Source organism: Phalacrocorax carbo, chromosome Z, assembly GCF_963921805.1.
Source record: "Phalacrocorax carbo chromosome Z, bPhaCar2.1, whole genome shotgun sequence".
In the NCBI taxonomy this organism is placed as follows: Eukaryota; Metazoa; Chordata; class Aves; order Suliformes; family Phalacrocoracidae; genus Phalacrocorax; species Phalacrocorax carbo.
The window spans coordinates 15,919,684-15,936,853 of NC_087548.1; the positions used below are offsets into that span (position 1 = coordinate 15,919,684).

The 17,170-nt window shown below is 34.9% G+C and overlaps 1 protein-coding gene across 3 annotated transcripts in view; it reads left to right on the forward strand.

The window, feature by feature from the left end:
* The window catches only part of WDR70 (WD repeat domain 70), a 153,450-nt gene that overhangs the window by 85,937 nt on the left and 50,343 nt on the right, over window positions 1-17,170 (forward strand). For all 3 annotated transcript variants that reach the window (XM_064439032.1, XM_064439030.1, XM_064439031.1), the window contains exon 10: window positions 1,309-1,483. In XM_064439032.1, the coding sequence (XP_064295102.1) occupies window positions 1,309-1,483 (175 nt within the window). The remainder of the gene's footprint in view (window positions 1-1,308; window positions 1,484-17,170) is intronic.

Sequence of the window (17,170 nt, forward strand, 5' to 3'; positions counted from 1 at the left end):
AAAAATGAGACTAATCTTAACTTTATTATTGACAACTGGAGATTTGTTCTACTTCAGCTACTGATTTCTCATTACTGTCATTAAATGTGTGGTTAAATGTAACTTCTGTGAGCTATATCCAGCTCATTTTCTTGTCTGTTTTATCCTAAAATTATATATATGTCACCTCTGTAGCCTGTCTGGAAGTTCCTAACATTATGCTACAGTGTCTTGTCTTTTCCAGAGAAATGGCAGCCCTTTTTTAAAGTGGTATTTTGCTTTGCTAGAGACCAGGGAATTACATGCTGTTGGATCATAGGCAATGTTTGTATAGTCTAAACAAATGAGGTTGTCTTGAGAACTTAGTGAGTTTTTTTTCTTTCTTAATTAATGATCTTTCTTCCATTGCCAAATCCTGAAACTCTAATCTGCAGTAGACTCCAGAAGAGTTTTGAATTTTTATCTGGGAAGAACTCAACATATTAAATGGACAGAAGACATTTGTATCTAAGATGGTTTAGAGAGTCCACCTGTATCTCAGTGTTTTTGTTTTCTCTTATTTGAATTTTTTTGTGTATCTAAGGAACACTGAAGTCAGATATTCTTTTTCCATTAAAAAGAAAAAGGATGTATTTATTTTGCTAACAATGTGGGAAAAACTCAACTTGAAAAAACAGTGTCATATAAATGAGTCTTTGTGAAGTATATGAAGAACACTTTTACAAAAGAACTCTAAGACCTTCAGGATTAGTGGAAGAGAACTACAATAATATTGCAATTAATTGTTTAAAATGCCTTTTTTAAATAAAGAAAAGTCTGATGAATAACCAGCCAGCATGCAATACTGCCTGTTAAAAACAGGTTTGTCAGTTGTTGTAATGTCAGAACAATTAAGACAATCTGTTTACTTAATGAATTTTTATAAGATTCATGCCTGTTTCCTGACCTCTTCATTTTTGTAAAGGACTGACTACTTTCATCTTCCTGATGACATCCTCCAGTGACAGTGGAGACTATGTGTAGTATCTGCATGTTAACTCTAGGTCATTTGTCCAGTTTTTATTTTATGTATTTACATGAGAGTTTGGGAAGAACTTTTTTCTTTTAACCTTCACATACATGTTAGTGAATGTGATGTTTCTTACTTGGAAAGTTGTCACACTAGTTTCATGACTGCCATATCTTAAATTCTATTTTGCAATTACAACTTCATTTAAACAATATTATATGCCATTTATGCTGAGAAAAGTGTTTGATTATATCATAAGGAGAATTATTTCATATGTATTAACTTTATCTAAAACAACTTTTATTTAAACCTTGTTCCAGAACTGTGAGGACCTGGGATGTTAACAATGAAAAAAAGCACAAAAGCGTATTTAAACCACGATCAGTTCAAGGTAAACGGGTGATACCTACAACTTGCACGTACAGCAGAGATGGTAAACTTATTGCAGCTGGCTGTCAAGATGGCTCCATCCAGATCTGGGATAGGAATATGAGTGTAAGTCAAGTATTTGATAACAATATATGTTTCTAATATATCAAGTGCTGAATGTTGAAGCTGATAAAATCAACTTTGGTACTTTTATATGCTTATATTACACCCCCACACCCCAATAACTTATAGGCAAAATTTAATATTTCTTCTGCCTCTTTAAATTATTCAGTTAAGATGTGATACTTGTGGAAGAAGCTGTAATGTCTTGTTGGTTCTCACCTAATTAAAAATACAAACTTCCATGTTTTATTAGAGATATTGACTACATTAAGCAGTAAATCATAAAATTTCATATTGAAATCAGTTATTCATGCAGATAAAAGGCAGAGGAGAATAGCATCCAAGTGGATGAGGATAAGGGTAATGCTGCACATTAAATAGCAAATGTTATGTTGTCCAATGTGTAGAAATTAATACTGAGGCAAATTTGAACAATTTATGTAAATGCAGTGTGGTCAGAAAGAAAGGATGGGAATGATTTCAAATTCTTTACAGTTATGAAATATACTCTGTAATTTCTTTGGTTCTTACTAAACTAAATATTGAATTTCCAGTAGTTATGAATCTGACAAAACTACATACAATTCTTGCTACTACTTTGTAATTTGAAGCTTAGAGCAATCAGCGCTCCCTGTTGCTTTGTGTAGTATAGTTTACAGACCAGTCTAGTTCCAAGAGTTTAATTTTGCAATTTCAATGTCAAATTCGCCAGGCAAAGATTTACTGCTTTTAAAATTAATCATCCTAATAATCATCCATATCTCCTTTATGGTCATCTCATCCAAAGAATTGATGCCCAGTCCCTTTCACTTCAGTTGGATAAGTACTTACGGCATGCTTAGGAGGAGAAAATGAGAGTAGGGTCAATTTTTTGTGGAAGCCAAAGTAAGATTACAGGGGAAAGGGTGGGGGAGGGAGGGGCCAGGATCCTTTGAATCAAACTGACATCGTAAATCTTTGAAAGCAGTACAGTTCCAGTAGGATGGCTTTGGGGAGGTAATACTGAACTAATACAAGTTACGTTAGTCTGTTCAACTTCATCTTTCAAAATATTTGATTTTAAAAAGGAAAACAGGCAATTTAAGCAACTTTTCATGAAGACTGAATAATATTTGATTGCTGGAGGCAAGAGGAAATATATAGCTGTAAAAGGAAAAGAAAGCCCGTTGATCATATTCAAAGTACAGCCCGTATTTTGGGATTGTAATCTATTTTTATTTCTGTTTTTATTTCCACTATAAACCCAGTAAAACCTCCTAATGGCACAAAGCTTGAGAATTCATCCTAAGTGTAAACTTGTTCTAACAGAACAATAAATTCTTCAGAGACTGGCTTTCATCACCTGTGTATGTTGTTTATTTTAACATATACAGTATTGAAATATTAAGCTTTCTGGTGTAGTTTTAACAATAGTACTCTTGGTAGTCTGCTTTTTCATGTGCTTTTCTGTTTGAATTTTTGTGTGTCCATAAGATGACATATTGCAGTGCTGATTGAGTGCAGTTTAAGGTGATTATGAATAATTTAAAGATATACCCTGTGTATCTTGTGCAATTTCCAATTCGTGACCCCTGTATAACAATGCAAGGCTAAGGTGATTTCCTAGTTGAAATGAAGTTGGTAGTGTCCTTGGATTTGTATTTTTAAAGCGTAAAGAATTTTTGTCTTTGCTTTTTTTTGTTGTCATTAAGAAATGTACAAGATTTTTGTGTAGTGGAGAAATGTAAATTGGTTTTTTGGTGTCATTCTTACCTAAAACTGCTGGTACCCTCTGGAAATCTCTGTGTATAGTTAAAGTCAGGTGTTTCAAAAGGCATCTTGATGAAATAATTAAAAAAAGAAAAAGCCTTCAACTTACATTTGGGTGTGGGGGAGAGATAAGAAAAAAAATATTAAAATAACGTGTTCAAAGTAGGATTTAGAAAGAGGAGGATGGGATTGACTCCTGCACTGGAATGGTGAAAGCACTTACTGGCTTGACAGGATGCAGAGATGCTTGTAAAGGCAAACAAGAAAATGTTAAGTCATGACAAAGTGGTGCAATTTTGGGAGTATGAACTGTAGGTGACAGGAAAATAGGTAAAGCTGCAGAGAATCAAGACACAAGGGTTAAGCTGCTTGAAGAAATGTATATAGTAGAAATACTAACTTCTGATTTTTGAAGAAGAAATATTTTAATTCCCATCCAGCAAATATCATCTGACTTTGTTGAATCAAGTATAGCGCTGTATACACAGATTTTGCTGTACTACAGTACTGTTCTGTTTCCAGTCAAAATTAAGACAGCATTTGTGTTTAGCTTGGGAAGGCTCTGTTGAGTCTGTAACAAAAATCACCAGTGTTTGAAAGCAGAAAATAGTTGCTAAAATTTCTTGTACTTGATCAGTTAGGAATGATTCTGGCATCATTATTTTAGACTATGGAGTTGGTGGACATGCAGCAGGAAGGAGGACAGATTCAAGAAGGTGTTTGAAGTTAACTGTAACTGAGTTGACCATATTGTGATGCCAGAACTGATCTGATAAAGGCCTGTTTTGACTGTCTGAATTAATTTTTGGATTTAAGCAAAAATATAAATTACGCTTCAACTGTGCTGTTGAATGCCCATACCACTGTTCCTGCCTATGGCAGTAACAGCACACAGTAAATCCATGATGATGTTCCTACCAAATATTATGGTCCACATTACATACAATCCATAGTGCCTGTTATCCTGGTGCCTTTGAAAGGTTTTAGACACCTTTATTTCTGACAGGAGTAGAAACTCCTGTCAAACACAGAACCCACTTCAAAGAGAGGGAAGTTTCTCTTTGCTTCAGTGAAAATGTAAAACCCCTGCTTTCCCACTGGAGGAGGGTCATGAAAACAGCAGTACCAAGGGCAGAAGTGGATACCCCGATAGGAAGGAGGGTCTGATAATGCCCTTTCCTAGAGCAAAAGGGGCACTTGTTAAAGGTAGGCACACTGCTGCAGTGCTGGTAGGAAGCCAGTCTTCCTCTGGGGGTTCACAAAGACCATGCCACTTTACAAAGTGGCAGAAGATCCCTGACAAATCTCCCAGAAATCTTCACTGCCACTGTAGCCATAGTGTCTGACTGCTGGTTTTAGGTTTATTATCTTCTGCTCCACACATGACTTGATAGCTTTACACCTGACTACAGGAATCCTACTGAAGTGTAGGCAAAGGGCAAACAACTTAGAAATTAACCTGTTGTGTGGTAGTGTCCTCATCACCACTGTGGTGTCATTTGTGTTTGCGGCGCAGTAGTGTAGAACTTGGTCTAGAATGGTGTGAATAAATAATTCTTTGAATATTTTCTTTTATTTAGAAAGAAGCAAGATCTTTTCTGTCTCATGTTTTATCATCCCTGCTGAAGTCAAAGCAGCTGTTTGTTGTAAGTTAGGGTCACGAGTTAGTTGTTTTTTCCAAGCCACTTAGAGCCACCTCAGTACCTGCTTTTAAAAATAATATTCTTGTGCCTAGGGAGTGATTTTGCTGTGTGATCAATTCCCTTCTATGGTTCTGACTAGTAACGCACACTTCATTCAGTTTTCTGCTTCCACTCTTTCTTTTTGGTGCAATTCCAAATCTCCCAGCTGTATGTAGTGAGAGTAAAAACACTTTTGGAACTTTTGAGAGAAAGATTTTTTTTGTCTTCATGACACTAACATTGGTACTTGCGAATGCAGAAGTTAGCCAAATGCATTCCAGCTCTGCCTTGCCTTTCTCCAAACTTCCTCAGCATGGTCATGATCCATTATAATCACCTGCCTCAGAGGATTTTTTCATTTTGTCATAAATGCGTGTTATTTTCTCACGTATGTTATTTTGTCAGTGCATGGTTTTCCTTTAAGGTCCTTGTACATGTGCATTTATAGTGCACATTAGCAGAACGATCTGTCAGCTTGTTTGAAATATTATGAACACTGTCAAGTTGGCTTAACGTAACAGCTTCAAAGGACATAAAAAATAACTTCCTTCAAACTTTCAATGAACAGTGGAAACAATAGTGTGAAATAGTCATGACATAAGACATTAGAACTGTCTCAGTTGAAATGTTCTGAGACATGGAGAAGTGTCTGGCAAATACGGAGAGTTGGAGAGTGTTAGTGGTCAAAGTAAGACAGGACCTTGAAAATTATTCATTCACAGTACAGTGCAGTAAACCCACTAGATTTATCTGCAGTTCAGATAGGTTCAAATTCCTCATCTTGCCTGTGCTTGCATATTCAGAGCCTTTTACAAGACCAATAGTAATACATATTGCTGAACAAGCTGATCCATGGAGCCAGTCTTCAGTATCAAGAATGAAGTGTCTTGGAATCAGTAAACCTCTGTGCCCAGTCTTCATGTGTTGAAGTGGGAGTATCTCATTTGTAGAGATATGGAAAGGCTGAAGTAATTTTTGTAAAGGTTATTAGTACACTTGGTGGGTACGTTATAAATGTGAGTTAAAATTAATAGACATGTCTTTAATGAACAAAAAAACTCCCCTCATTCTCCATTCTAAACCAGAAAGGATCAAGATATATTTCATGGATTACAAATAGGTTTTATAAGGGTGAGAAAGCTAAACTTCTTAGTTAGCCTCTCTTAGTCTTTCAAACCACCTGATGAGGGTACCTGTTACATGAATTTTCCCTCCAGCTTTTCCTGGGCGCATTTGGCCCAGGACTACATAAACAACTTCTCTGCATATTGCAGCCTGAATCATGTTTCTCAGTTTCACACATCACCTATTTTATGGTAAATCATTGCAGCTGTGATACAGAAATATTGATAAGGATGTCGTGGAGGCAGAGTTTGTAAGCAGTCTTTTAAATGCCTTAAAGAAAACAGCTTGTACACCCAAAATATTTTTTGGTCTTTTTTTTCTAGCTATATTAAATTGGCTCTGTTTAGAAACCTTGAGTAATTTTAATAAGCTTTTAGGTATCTAATGGCTGCATTGTAAGTAGTAAAGAATTATTTTTGACAGATGTATCTGTAATAGGTTTGTCTTTTTATGTAGTGTAAAGCTGAAAAGGAAAGATGCAATGTTTTATGATTTTCAACATAATTTAATTTTCATTAAACACAAATTGATTCGGTGGTCAGGGAGAGATTTTTGTAGCTAGTGATTAACTTCTATTTTTTTTGTTACTTTCTTGTTTCATAAAAGACCTAGTGGTATGTTTAACTCAATTCTTCAGCTTGAAAGTCAGCATCTACTACAGTATTGCTGAACTACTGCTTTGCTAGTGTTTTCTTTTTTCCTGTTTTTAAAACCTTACTTTGATTTTAAATTGCTAGAATACTTTATGTATTTTGATCAGTTTTAAGTTACTTAGCTAAAGCTCAAAGTGATTTTACAGAACTTAAAATGCACAATAATAATGAAACCCAATACTATACTAATATACAGCCCACATGAATATGCCCAAAAGTGGTGTGATCAAGCAGTAATCCCAAAAACCTGTTTTCCAAACTCCCTTAAGCCACCCTATCCTCAAAATGTAAGGGGAAAAAAGTGGGATATCACAGTATGCACTGAAATTAAGCAGATCTAAGCGCTATACATTTTAATTACAAATACTCACATTAAAAGTATTTTCCAAATATTCCATGATTTATAGATGTAAGGTAAATACAGAAATGTATTTAGAAATGGTTTGCTTTGAAAGGGTTTTTGTAAGCTTTAATTTTGTGGTGTGCAGTACAACATTATAAGGTAGAGTTGTCAGAGACGAAAAGTTTTACAAGTGTTGGAGCCATTTTGAAGAAATACTGTACAACTAAGGACACATATTTAGATCATGCAAAAAGATCATGTAAGATACTTTTTTTGTCTTTTTTGGCCTAAATAGTGTGACCCTTTTGTTTTGGAATGGGAATCCAAGCCCAGATCTTACCTGGAAATTTTCTTGTACATGTTATTTTGCTGTTCTTGATGTATTTTACAGCTGATGCTGCCAAGACAGGGTAACGAAAACTACTAGTACTATCTGAGGCTTGCTATAAATAGTTTCTTCATTAATTGGAAGGTCCTTTGAGGGGATCTATACCCACGCTTTGGGAAGTTGAGATTGTTGGATCTTTGCACAGTTACAGGATGATTTTTGCATATGCTGACATATGCAAAGGACATAGGTCTCAGTACCTAATTCTTAAAAAGTATGTTTTATGTCTGTCTACTAGTGTGCGTATGCCTTTATAGATAGTTTCTACCAGGCAAAGATCATAGTGTGTCTTTGGTATCTGAGCTATCACAGCATTCCAAGATTATGCTCTTTTCACACCAGCTAGATTTTATTAATTATTTTGGCCATGGAATATTGACATGTCTGGATATTTTGTTTTGGTTTTGCTTATATAGAATTTGGGGTTTATACTGATACCTTCAGAGGATTAAAATTATTCCAGTGAAATGTCAATATTTAATAGAAATTATTTGCAATGTCTATTCTTAAATTTGCTGAGTATCACTACCACAGCCAAACAGCAGACAAATCTTCCAAGTTCCCCCAGGTATGTAACATGCTTCATGCTTTGAAAAGGGCATCTGGCTACATCTGGAAATTTCTTGTGTAAATACAAGATGAAAGATATCCAAATATACTATATTCCCCTTTCAAACTTACCTTAAGTTTTCCATATCCATAATATCCCACCCTTTCATTCCATAAGTATATGTGCCAGACCTCTGCTTCAGAAACTGGAAATCACACACAAGCTTGCCAGCAGCAAATATTAACAGATTCATATATTATTCCTTTTGTATACGTCTGGTTTAGCCAGTACATCACTATCTATACCCTGAAGCTAGCTGCAGTAAAGAATCTGACAATCATATGCTAAGATAAAATGCACCCTGCTATATTTCTAAGTGCATTTCTCTCTTATGTAATAAACAGTTTATAGTTAAGAGCTATCTAAATGTTTGCACTATCTAATATAGTGATGAAAGGCAATTCTAAATCTTGAAGTCTGTCACACCCCAATGAAAATAGCATAAAGGATTTTACTTTGGATTCATATATGGTTAAAGGAAAAAGGCTTATCCCACAAGCTTTGTATATCTTCTGTTGATTTACTATTTAGAAGAATAGCAGTAGAGCTTACAGAAATAATTTAAAAATGACAATTTGGGAAGAAAAGAGTAGGCATTATAGCAACGTGATTGGCTTTAGTAATATTGTAGTGTTATTAACATTAAAGTAACATGAGGAATGTTACAGAAATAGATAAAATAAAGAAAAATAATGAGACCAAAATAGAAGAGCCTTCTTGAGCTAGCTTTGTTATTTTAGAGACAATTTTCCTTTTATGTAGAGGCAAAAAGTTAAAAGTACAGGTGCTACCTTTCATTCTAACAAGAAGTGAGGTCCAGAGTGGTCTGGCTTATCAGAAAAATGGGGTTTAGATACTGTAGTGTATTCACTGCTCAAGCAAGATGAACACTTAATTGGTCTAGAACCTGATAGGTTTTGTAAAATACAAAAATAATTTTGTGCTTGATATGTATATTAGGAAGCTAGTTTTGCATCCAAATATTTCTCATTGTGGTTCATAGTATGTCACTATTTCTTGAAGCTAGTGAGGAGATGAACAGCAGGTTTCTACTGTGAATTTCATAAAAGCAATTAAAAGTTTAGTTCTGTACAGCTTTTGGTCATTAGATTTGTTTTATTAGAAAAGCCTAAACCTCCCATATTTTAAAATGCTTACAAAAGGAAAGCTGTTACAGTGGATTTATTTAAGAACAAAAAAGGTAGGAAATAATTACTTCTGATCTGTGGAACATATTGAGTTAATATTAGATGCTTTCTCTGCGTGTATGCTTGCTCTATCTCTTGGGTTAATTTATGGGTCCTTCGCCCCCTTCCAGCTTCATATTTGGATGTATCTCTTGCAGGTGTCACTTTTCCCATCAATTCATAACTTTCAGAAAGCTTTCTATTTTGCAGTATTAATAGAGAATAATGTGAATTTTAGAAAATAATTTACTTAGAGCTAGCTGAGTTGGGCTTTTAGGTTCTTCTAGGATTTTTTAATAGAAAAGGAAATTAGAAATAGGGTTTTTCTTTAATGAAATGGTCATTTTAGACAATACAAAATTCTCAAAACTAAAACAATGATTTGGAATTTTTAAACTTTTAGAAATATATTTTATATTTCCCATCTCAATTCTTCTTATTACTACAGCAGAGTAAACTTTTCTTTTACTTCTTTTTTTTCTGCTCTCATTTTAAATTTTAAGTGTTACCAAATTTCTAACTTTTCCAGAGGTCTGATGTGGAAGATGTGTAACAAATTCTTCCCATCTGAGAGCTGTGGGATTTTAATGTATTCCTGTGTTACTGACCACTATCAGAAAGTGGAAAATGGTAGTTTAATGTTGTGCAGTGCTTATGTATAACCTTTTTCATAACTGTTTAATTTAGAAAAAAATAAACTTATCAAAGAGAAACAGAAAAGTATTTTAATTTTTTAGTTTGAGTAAGAGTGATTAATTTTGAAATGTGCTCAGTTTTATGACATGAAGAAACATGATTTAACACAAAAATATTCCCCATTAATCTGTTAGAAATTGAGAAGCTAAAGAAAGAAGATACGTTATAGCTTTTTTATGTAAAATTAGGTTACATACACTTGACTCAGAGGAAGTCTGATCAAGAACAAGCTGTTTCTATGTAGAGAATGATTGTTTCATGGCTGCATCCATTGAAAGGTGCACTTCTGTGAGGATACAATTTTAAATGTACTTAAATAGTTGGCCATAATACACTACAGACTGCCCTCAGTTTCTAAAGAACATCTCTTAAGTCTAGTCAACTTTTAATTAAAAGAAGTTTGCATGGCTTTTGTAGAAAATTCATAACAAGATTATAAGCCAAAGAAGCTATTTTTGTGTTATCAGTGAGAAGACAAATGGCACAACTACACCATCTCTTGGCAGCAGGTACAGAACTAAACCAATCATACAAAATGGAAGGTGTTTGTAATAATAATATATTTTTGTAAGACAGCCTTCAGTCAGCAAGTTTCTTTCAACTCTAGGTATAAATCTCATAATTAAAACCAAATTGAATATATGTGAGGCTTTCTTTACAAAGAATTAAAACTTCTTCCAGTGCAAAATATTTTAAAGGGTTTTTTTCATGATCTCCCCATTTCCTAAAGTTTGTTTTCAACAGATGTTAGTGCTAAACAGTTAGCAGAGAGGGTGGTGAAATAGGTGGAGCATTGTCCAGCTGTGTTTTATTTAATGTATGACTGCAGTGATACTACACAGACTGAAATCAGATACATCCATGGAACAGCTGCCTTCCTTGAACCAAGTTCTAAATTTCTCATGAGATAGAGAATGAGAGGTTTGTAGTTGGATATGATTATCTATATATTTCACACATTATGTGTAAATACATATACAGTATGTCTCTGTGTGTCTAAGTAAGCCCAGAAACTGACAGTGAAGTTCCTAGTTTAATAGAATTTCTGAGTATGTACAATCAGTCTAAGCTCTAGTAATTTAGAAAAGTTGCTCTTGGATAATTCAACATATGTAACTTTCATTCAGATTAAGCAAATGTAGGGTTTCAAAAATATGCCTTTATTGTTACTATTTCACTTTTTACCATGTATGTGTATCACTTCCAGATTTGGCTTGTGACTGTTTTGTACTCAAAGCAGTCACCTGTAGTCACCACTAAAACTTAATGCATTACACCAAAAGTTAAATATAAATTTTACTAAGGTTGGGATAGGATGGCCAGATTAGAAAGGACTGTGCTAGTTCACATACAAAGAGTGAAATACTCTGAAAACATCCAATTCATTGTATAGTCATGGTTCATGTTTTTTATGGTCATTAAGAGCTCCTGATGAAAGTAGCTGCTGCGATCAGCACATACTGTGGTAAGAGCATATAAATGGCACTGTATCCTAGCTCCCTAGTCTGTTTCTTGACCTCGCCAACGTGCAGGTCTGTGGTCTCATATGGAGAGCAGACTAAGCCTGAGACCTGTAAGCCATCTTCATCTTCTGAGGTCACCAGAGTATATTGCTCTGCTTTATAGAGACTGTTTCACCAGGGCTTGCAAAAGCATGGCTAGTACAGGTCCTATGTTCCTGCCCTTGTAACAGGAGGACTGGCTTATATTCAAGATCACCCTCAGGAGCCTCAGTGATTTTTCAGAAGTAGGAACACCTGTTTTCGTCAGCAGAAAGCGTTGCATTGCCAGCCATTGGCTTGTCACTTGTCACAAATGTGCAAATGCCTGGTTGATTTTGATGTTTTTTGTGTGAAAGTGTGGTGCCAATCTGGGTAGGAGTTGACAGGGATGTAGGAATGTTTTCTGTACTCCAGACAGGTTACTGTTGTTTCTTGGCTGTTGCACTGTGGTAGGAGAGCAAGGCAGGTCTGTGCTAATGCATGCTGCTGTGTGTCTGCATGTATAAAACAAGCTTCAGTTTTGATTGTTCTCCGAAAAAAATGTGGTTAGGTCAGAAAATTAATCCTTTGGTGTAAAGTTGGTAAGAGGTTTATACCAATGAACAAAAGCAAGGCAGTGTGCAAGCTCAACTGCTACTTCTCTCTCTCTCTCTCTTTTTTTTTTTTTTTTTGGGGGGGGGGTCATTTTTAATTGACATTTTAGATCTATGTGTGTTACGGAAAAGGGAGTGGTGGTTTTGTTTGTTTTGACTTTGTTTTTCTTTATGTGAGAAGAACACAGATGTTCTCAAGGATTAATTGAATGTTCTGTAATTGCTATTATTGGAAGAATATATAAGTCATTGGTAAAATACAGTTCTTAAAGAAGACAAAATGAGGCAACAGCAGTTCCTAAAAGTGAAGAACCATTATCAGGGAAACAAAGAGATAAAAGACATCAAAGTAATAATACTGGCAATGGATTATTGATTGGATTTATTACAGTGTGTTCTACAATATGTGACAGAAAGTAGATGACACATTGTGATGCATATAACAACATTTTTCTTATAATAAATGGTTAAAAGAGGCTAGATCTTCCAGGGAAATTGAAGAGATCTGTCATCCAGAAAAGAAAATCATAGAATCATAGAATCGTTAAGGTTGGAAAAGACCTTAACGTCATCGAGTCCAACCGCTAACCTATCACTGCCAAGTCCACCACTAAACCATATCCTCAAGCACCACATCTACCCTTCTTTTAAATACCTCCAGGGATGGAGACTCCACCACCTCCCTGGGCAGGCGGTTCCAATGCCTGACAACCCTTTTCGGTGAAGAAGTTTTTCCTAATGTCCAACCTAAACTTCCCCTGGCGCAGCTTGAGGCCATTTCCTCTTGTCCTATCGCTTGTTACTAGGGAGAAGAGACCGACCCCCACCTCGCTACAACCTGCTTTCAGGTAGCTGTAGAGCAATAAGGTCTCCCCTCAGCCTCCTCTTCTCCAGACTAAACAACCCCAGCTTTCGTCACGTTGAATTTAAGTTGCCAGTTAAACATTCACAAAGTGATGTCTAGATGAACTGAGATGTTCAACAGCCAAAGAATTATGGACCTTTTCTTGGAAGGTAGTTTAATGGTATGAAAGTATTGGTAGTAATGGTTGTGAAGGTTTTTAAAAATACACTGTAGAGTGAGAAGTTCAGTGACCAAGGGGATTTAGTAACGGTGAATAGCCAGTGAAACAGAGAGAATCACACACCAGAGGGAATAGAGAAGAAGGGAGCCAACATGTAGAAGGTGTACAGAAAATACTGGACCTCATAAAACAAAGAAGGAGAATTTTTTCCCAGGCTGTTGAGAATGAGGATGGTGTACCATTGTTGGATTTGTCAGGGATAAATACTTGACTCTGAGGAAGGAATTTAAAGGGGTTGACAAGGAATGAGGGTGGAGGAGAAGGCAGTATTAGATGAAAGGGCCAAAGTGTGAAAAAGAGTAATGGAGAGAAAGAAAAATTGAGCTATTTGGTGAAAAGTGGATGATGTAAATGAGACTTCTGAGATATGACTTTCACATGTATCCTCCTATCCTCTGAAGATGCCACTGCTGATGGAGAAGAAATACAAAGTTGCCAAGCATGAGTGTGAAATATTGTGCTGAAATAAAACTGGAAAGCTAAGATGAGAAAATGGAAAGAATATTTTTGTTTGATGGAGAAGAATTTTAGGGATGCTAGTAGTGAAAGAGAACTGTAGCCAGGAGAGATACTACAGAGTATCATAAAAAAAATGGACACAGGAAGAGAAGAGTAAAGGGAGTTTGGAAGCAACATTAATGCTAGAGGAGAAGGCTAATTGCAGTATGAAAAATTTTGTAATGATTCAATACTCCTCAGAGACAAATTGGTATGGAGGTACTGCAGCCCAGTTGAGGGAGTCCTGGGAATTGATTAGGACATTTTTACATTATCATAGCTTTAATAATCAGATTATTATTTATATTAAATGAGACAGAAGAAATTAATTGATTTAAGAACATTAATTCCAAAAAAAGGAATTCTCCCCTATCATATTTAAACAGTAATCTATTAAAAAAGAAAACTCATTTTAAAAGCAATCCATATTTGAAATATATTGGGAAATCTCACTGTAAAACAGCAACCCACATTTTTCTAAAAGATATTACAAGGTCTTTTTCAGTCTACCTAATGCTTAGGTACTTGATTGCTGCTCTGTAGGCTAGCTTGGAAACTTGATATGACAGGGTATAGTGCAGTGTAGAGGGATAAATATATGGTGTGTTTTAAAATGGAAACATTCATTTTCAAATCATTTCAACATTACGTGTCAGAAGTCATATCCAAGCATAGCAGAGCCTCATCTGGCAGAAGCAATGAAATCTTGGTTTTAAATTTAACTTATTTTACAAAGTATCTTTAATTATGAAAGATTTTAAAGCATTTTTTTGGGTTAAAATTGATGCTACCAGAAAACCTGAACTGCCAGAGTTATGTAAGATAGTACGTTATTTCTGAGCTAAATTCTGAATGAATTCAAATGCAGTATGCAGTTGTAATTTGTTGTATTTGAACAAAACCACATTTTGTCAAAGAGCTTTCAAGAAATTTGTATTGTACAAATGGAGACAGTGATTAACACTGTAATATTTTGCTTGTAAAACCAGTAAATTTTTTATGTTACTTAGAGTTTACAGATTCTGAAGCTAAGTGGGAATTTGTTTCTTTTCCCTCTGGAGCACTGTATTCAGTTAGCATAAATTACTTGCAGAAAACAGTTTTTGAAAACTTTTTCCACTTTGCTAATTTTTTTCTTACAAATATGTAGGGTTTTTTATTTGCTTATTTAGCTAGTCAGTTATCTAAAATTATTGGGAGGAAAAGAAAAAGCAATGTCAAAGAAGTAATCATGAAACTGGGATAGGAAAAGAACTTGATAGATAGGAAAACAGCTTGAAAAGAAAATAAAGTTTTCTTGAGTTATATTTTTTCCCTTTTTTCTCCCAGCCAGCTTCTTACTTTTACATTTTACTTATACATAACTCTGAGGTTGATGAACTCATGGGGTAAAATTCTGAGTTAAAGTTAACTGAGGTTGTGGGCATTTAACAGCACTGTGTCTTGGGGATTAATGGCAACGTATCTTTGGTAATTAAAAAAATGTGTATCCCCCACCATCCACAAGTACCTGGCTGACCTGTAAGAGAAGAAGAGGTGTTTTCTTTAACTTCTCAAAAACAGCTTCTCGTGACAACTTACTTTGCTGAATGATGATGGCATTTTTTTTTTGTCTAGAGGCTTTTAAAAAAATTTTAAATATGTATGGTCCTTGAAAATCAGTGTTAAATATATTGAGCTAATAATCTCAGCCACCTTATGCAACATTACATATAAACCACTGAGGTTCTGAGTTAGGAATGCTCATTTTATCACTGAAATACTTCATGTGGCAAAATACCACTTACCCTTTTAAATGAGTCATTCTTCCTTTTTCACCTTTCCACCTGAATAAATAAAACCAAAAACATGTTTTAAAAAATTTGTATTAATTAATAAGCAGAGAAAATACAGCATGATGGTTTGCAGTACATTTTTATCAAAAAATCAAATAATGTAGTAGAAATAATAGTTCACTGTTACAAGAAGTTTAGTGAAAGTGACGTTCATTAGAGAAATACACCTATCTTGTTGGAATATCATATTTTACTTTTTTTTCAACAAGTGAGTAAATTTATTACACAGCCACCTTTGAGAACTCATTGCAAACTACGCCTTTTTTGGCTCAAGTATTAGTGAACCAGAAATGTTAGCTCTATGTGATTTTCAGTATATTTTAAGTTGTATTCCACTTTGTCACACTGTACCTCTATAAGATCACTAAAATGCATCTTAAGCTTTGGAAGCACTGAAGACTGAAATAATATGAAAAATTATATTGAATTATGGTGGGAATAACTTTGTGGTAATTGCTTTTTAAAGATATCTTTGTAGTTTCTTTATTTTTTTCTGTTTATATATGTTTGGTTATTGCCAATAGGCAAAAGGCTACTTTTAATTGACATGAAACATCCAGTGTTGGCATAGGTGAGTTTGAAGCAATCTGTGGACTTTCAGTGGGGGTCTATCTTAACTAAATTTTTAATGAAAATTTTACTGAATAACTCTGGTCAGATTTTCTTTCTGCTGGAAGGTAAAGGAACCTTCAACAGCTGGGCAAGTGTCAGAGTGATTATCTTTGAGAGAGGCAAAAGGAGGGGTTTTGGGTGTTTTGGGGGTTTTTTTGTTTACAGAAGCCATATTTATGATAGTAAAAAGGAGGAAAATCATAAATTTGCTAGGATAGCGTGAGATGGGCTATATAAATTATGAAAATATACAAAGGAATGTTTCTTTTACATCCTTGTATGTTTTTCTCATGCAGTGTAAAAAGTCCCCAAAGGAAGCCAACTGAATAGTTTCCAAAAGCTATTTTTATTAGTAATATTTATCGGTTTTGTGGCCAAGATAGACTATTTTCTCAAATGCAAAGTTTAACAGTGCAGCCAAACATTCAGCTGGGGTTTCATTTTCAAACCATTAGGCAAATATTAAGCAATGCTGTTAAGAAGCCATCTTTGTAAAATAGTGTTCTTAAATCTTTCTTGATGAATTAACTTAAACAAGAGGAAGTTGTTTCTGTGGTCAGCAATATTCTTAGAAATCAAATACTCTAAGTGGTGAAGGAAGTATGGGCAGATAGGAAGGTCTTTCTCAAGACTCTGCAGTGGTTCAGAGACATCTCTAAGGCAAGCCAGCCTGCTTGCTTCCTTGTTTTGTCTAAAACCACATATAGTCAAATGCATTGGGTACCTTGCCTCATTGTCCTCTGTGTGAATGTTAGAGGTTTGGGGTTTTTTTCAGTAGGAATCAACTTTTTCTATCAATGGCAATTGACAGATGCTAAATCATTTTTCACCATGACTGGCTATGCTGCTATATGGCTTCTCTTCTGAGAATGCTGTTTTCCATAACAGCCCAACATTTTCTGACTAAGCATTTCTCAGTTGTGTTTTTATTTTCGTTCATAGAGCCATGAATAATGCATGATCCATTGCAAGGGATTGAAGATTTTATAAACTTTAAAAATAGCTACAGAGCTGTTATCTTCTAATTTATTTTCCCTTTTTTTTTCCCTGGTTATGTAGGTTTTTCGGCACAAAACAGTTGCTGAAGGAAAACTGCAGAATATTAAAAAAAAAAAAAAAAAGCCAAGTGTCT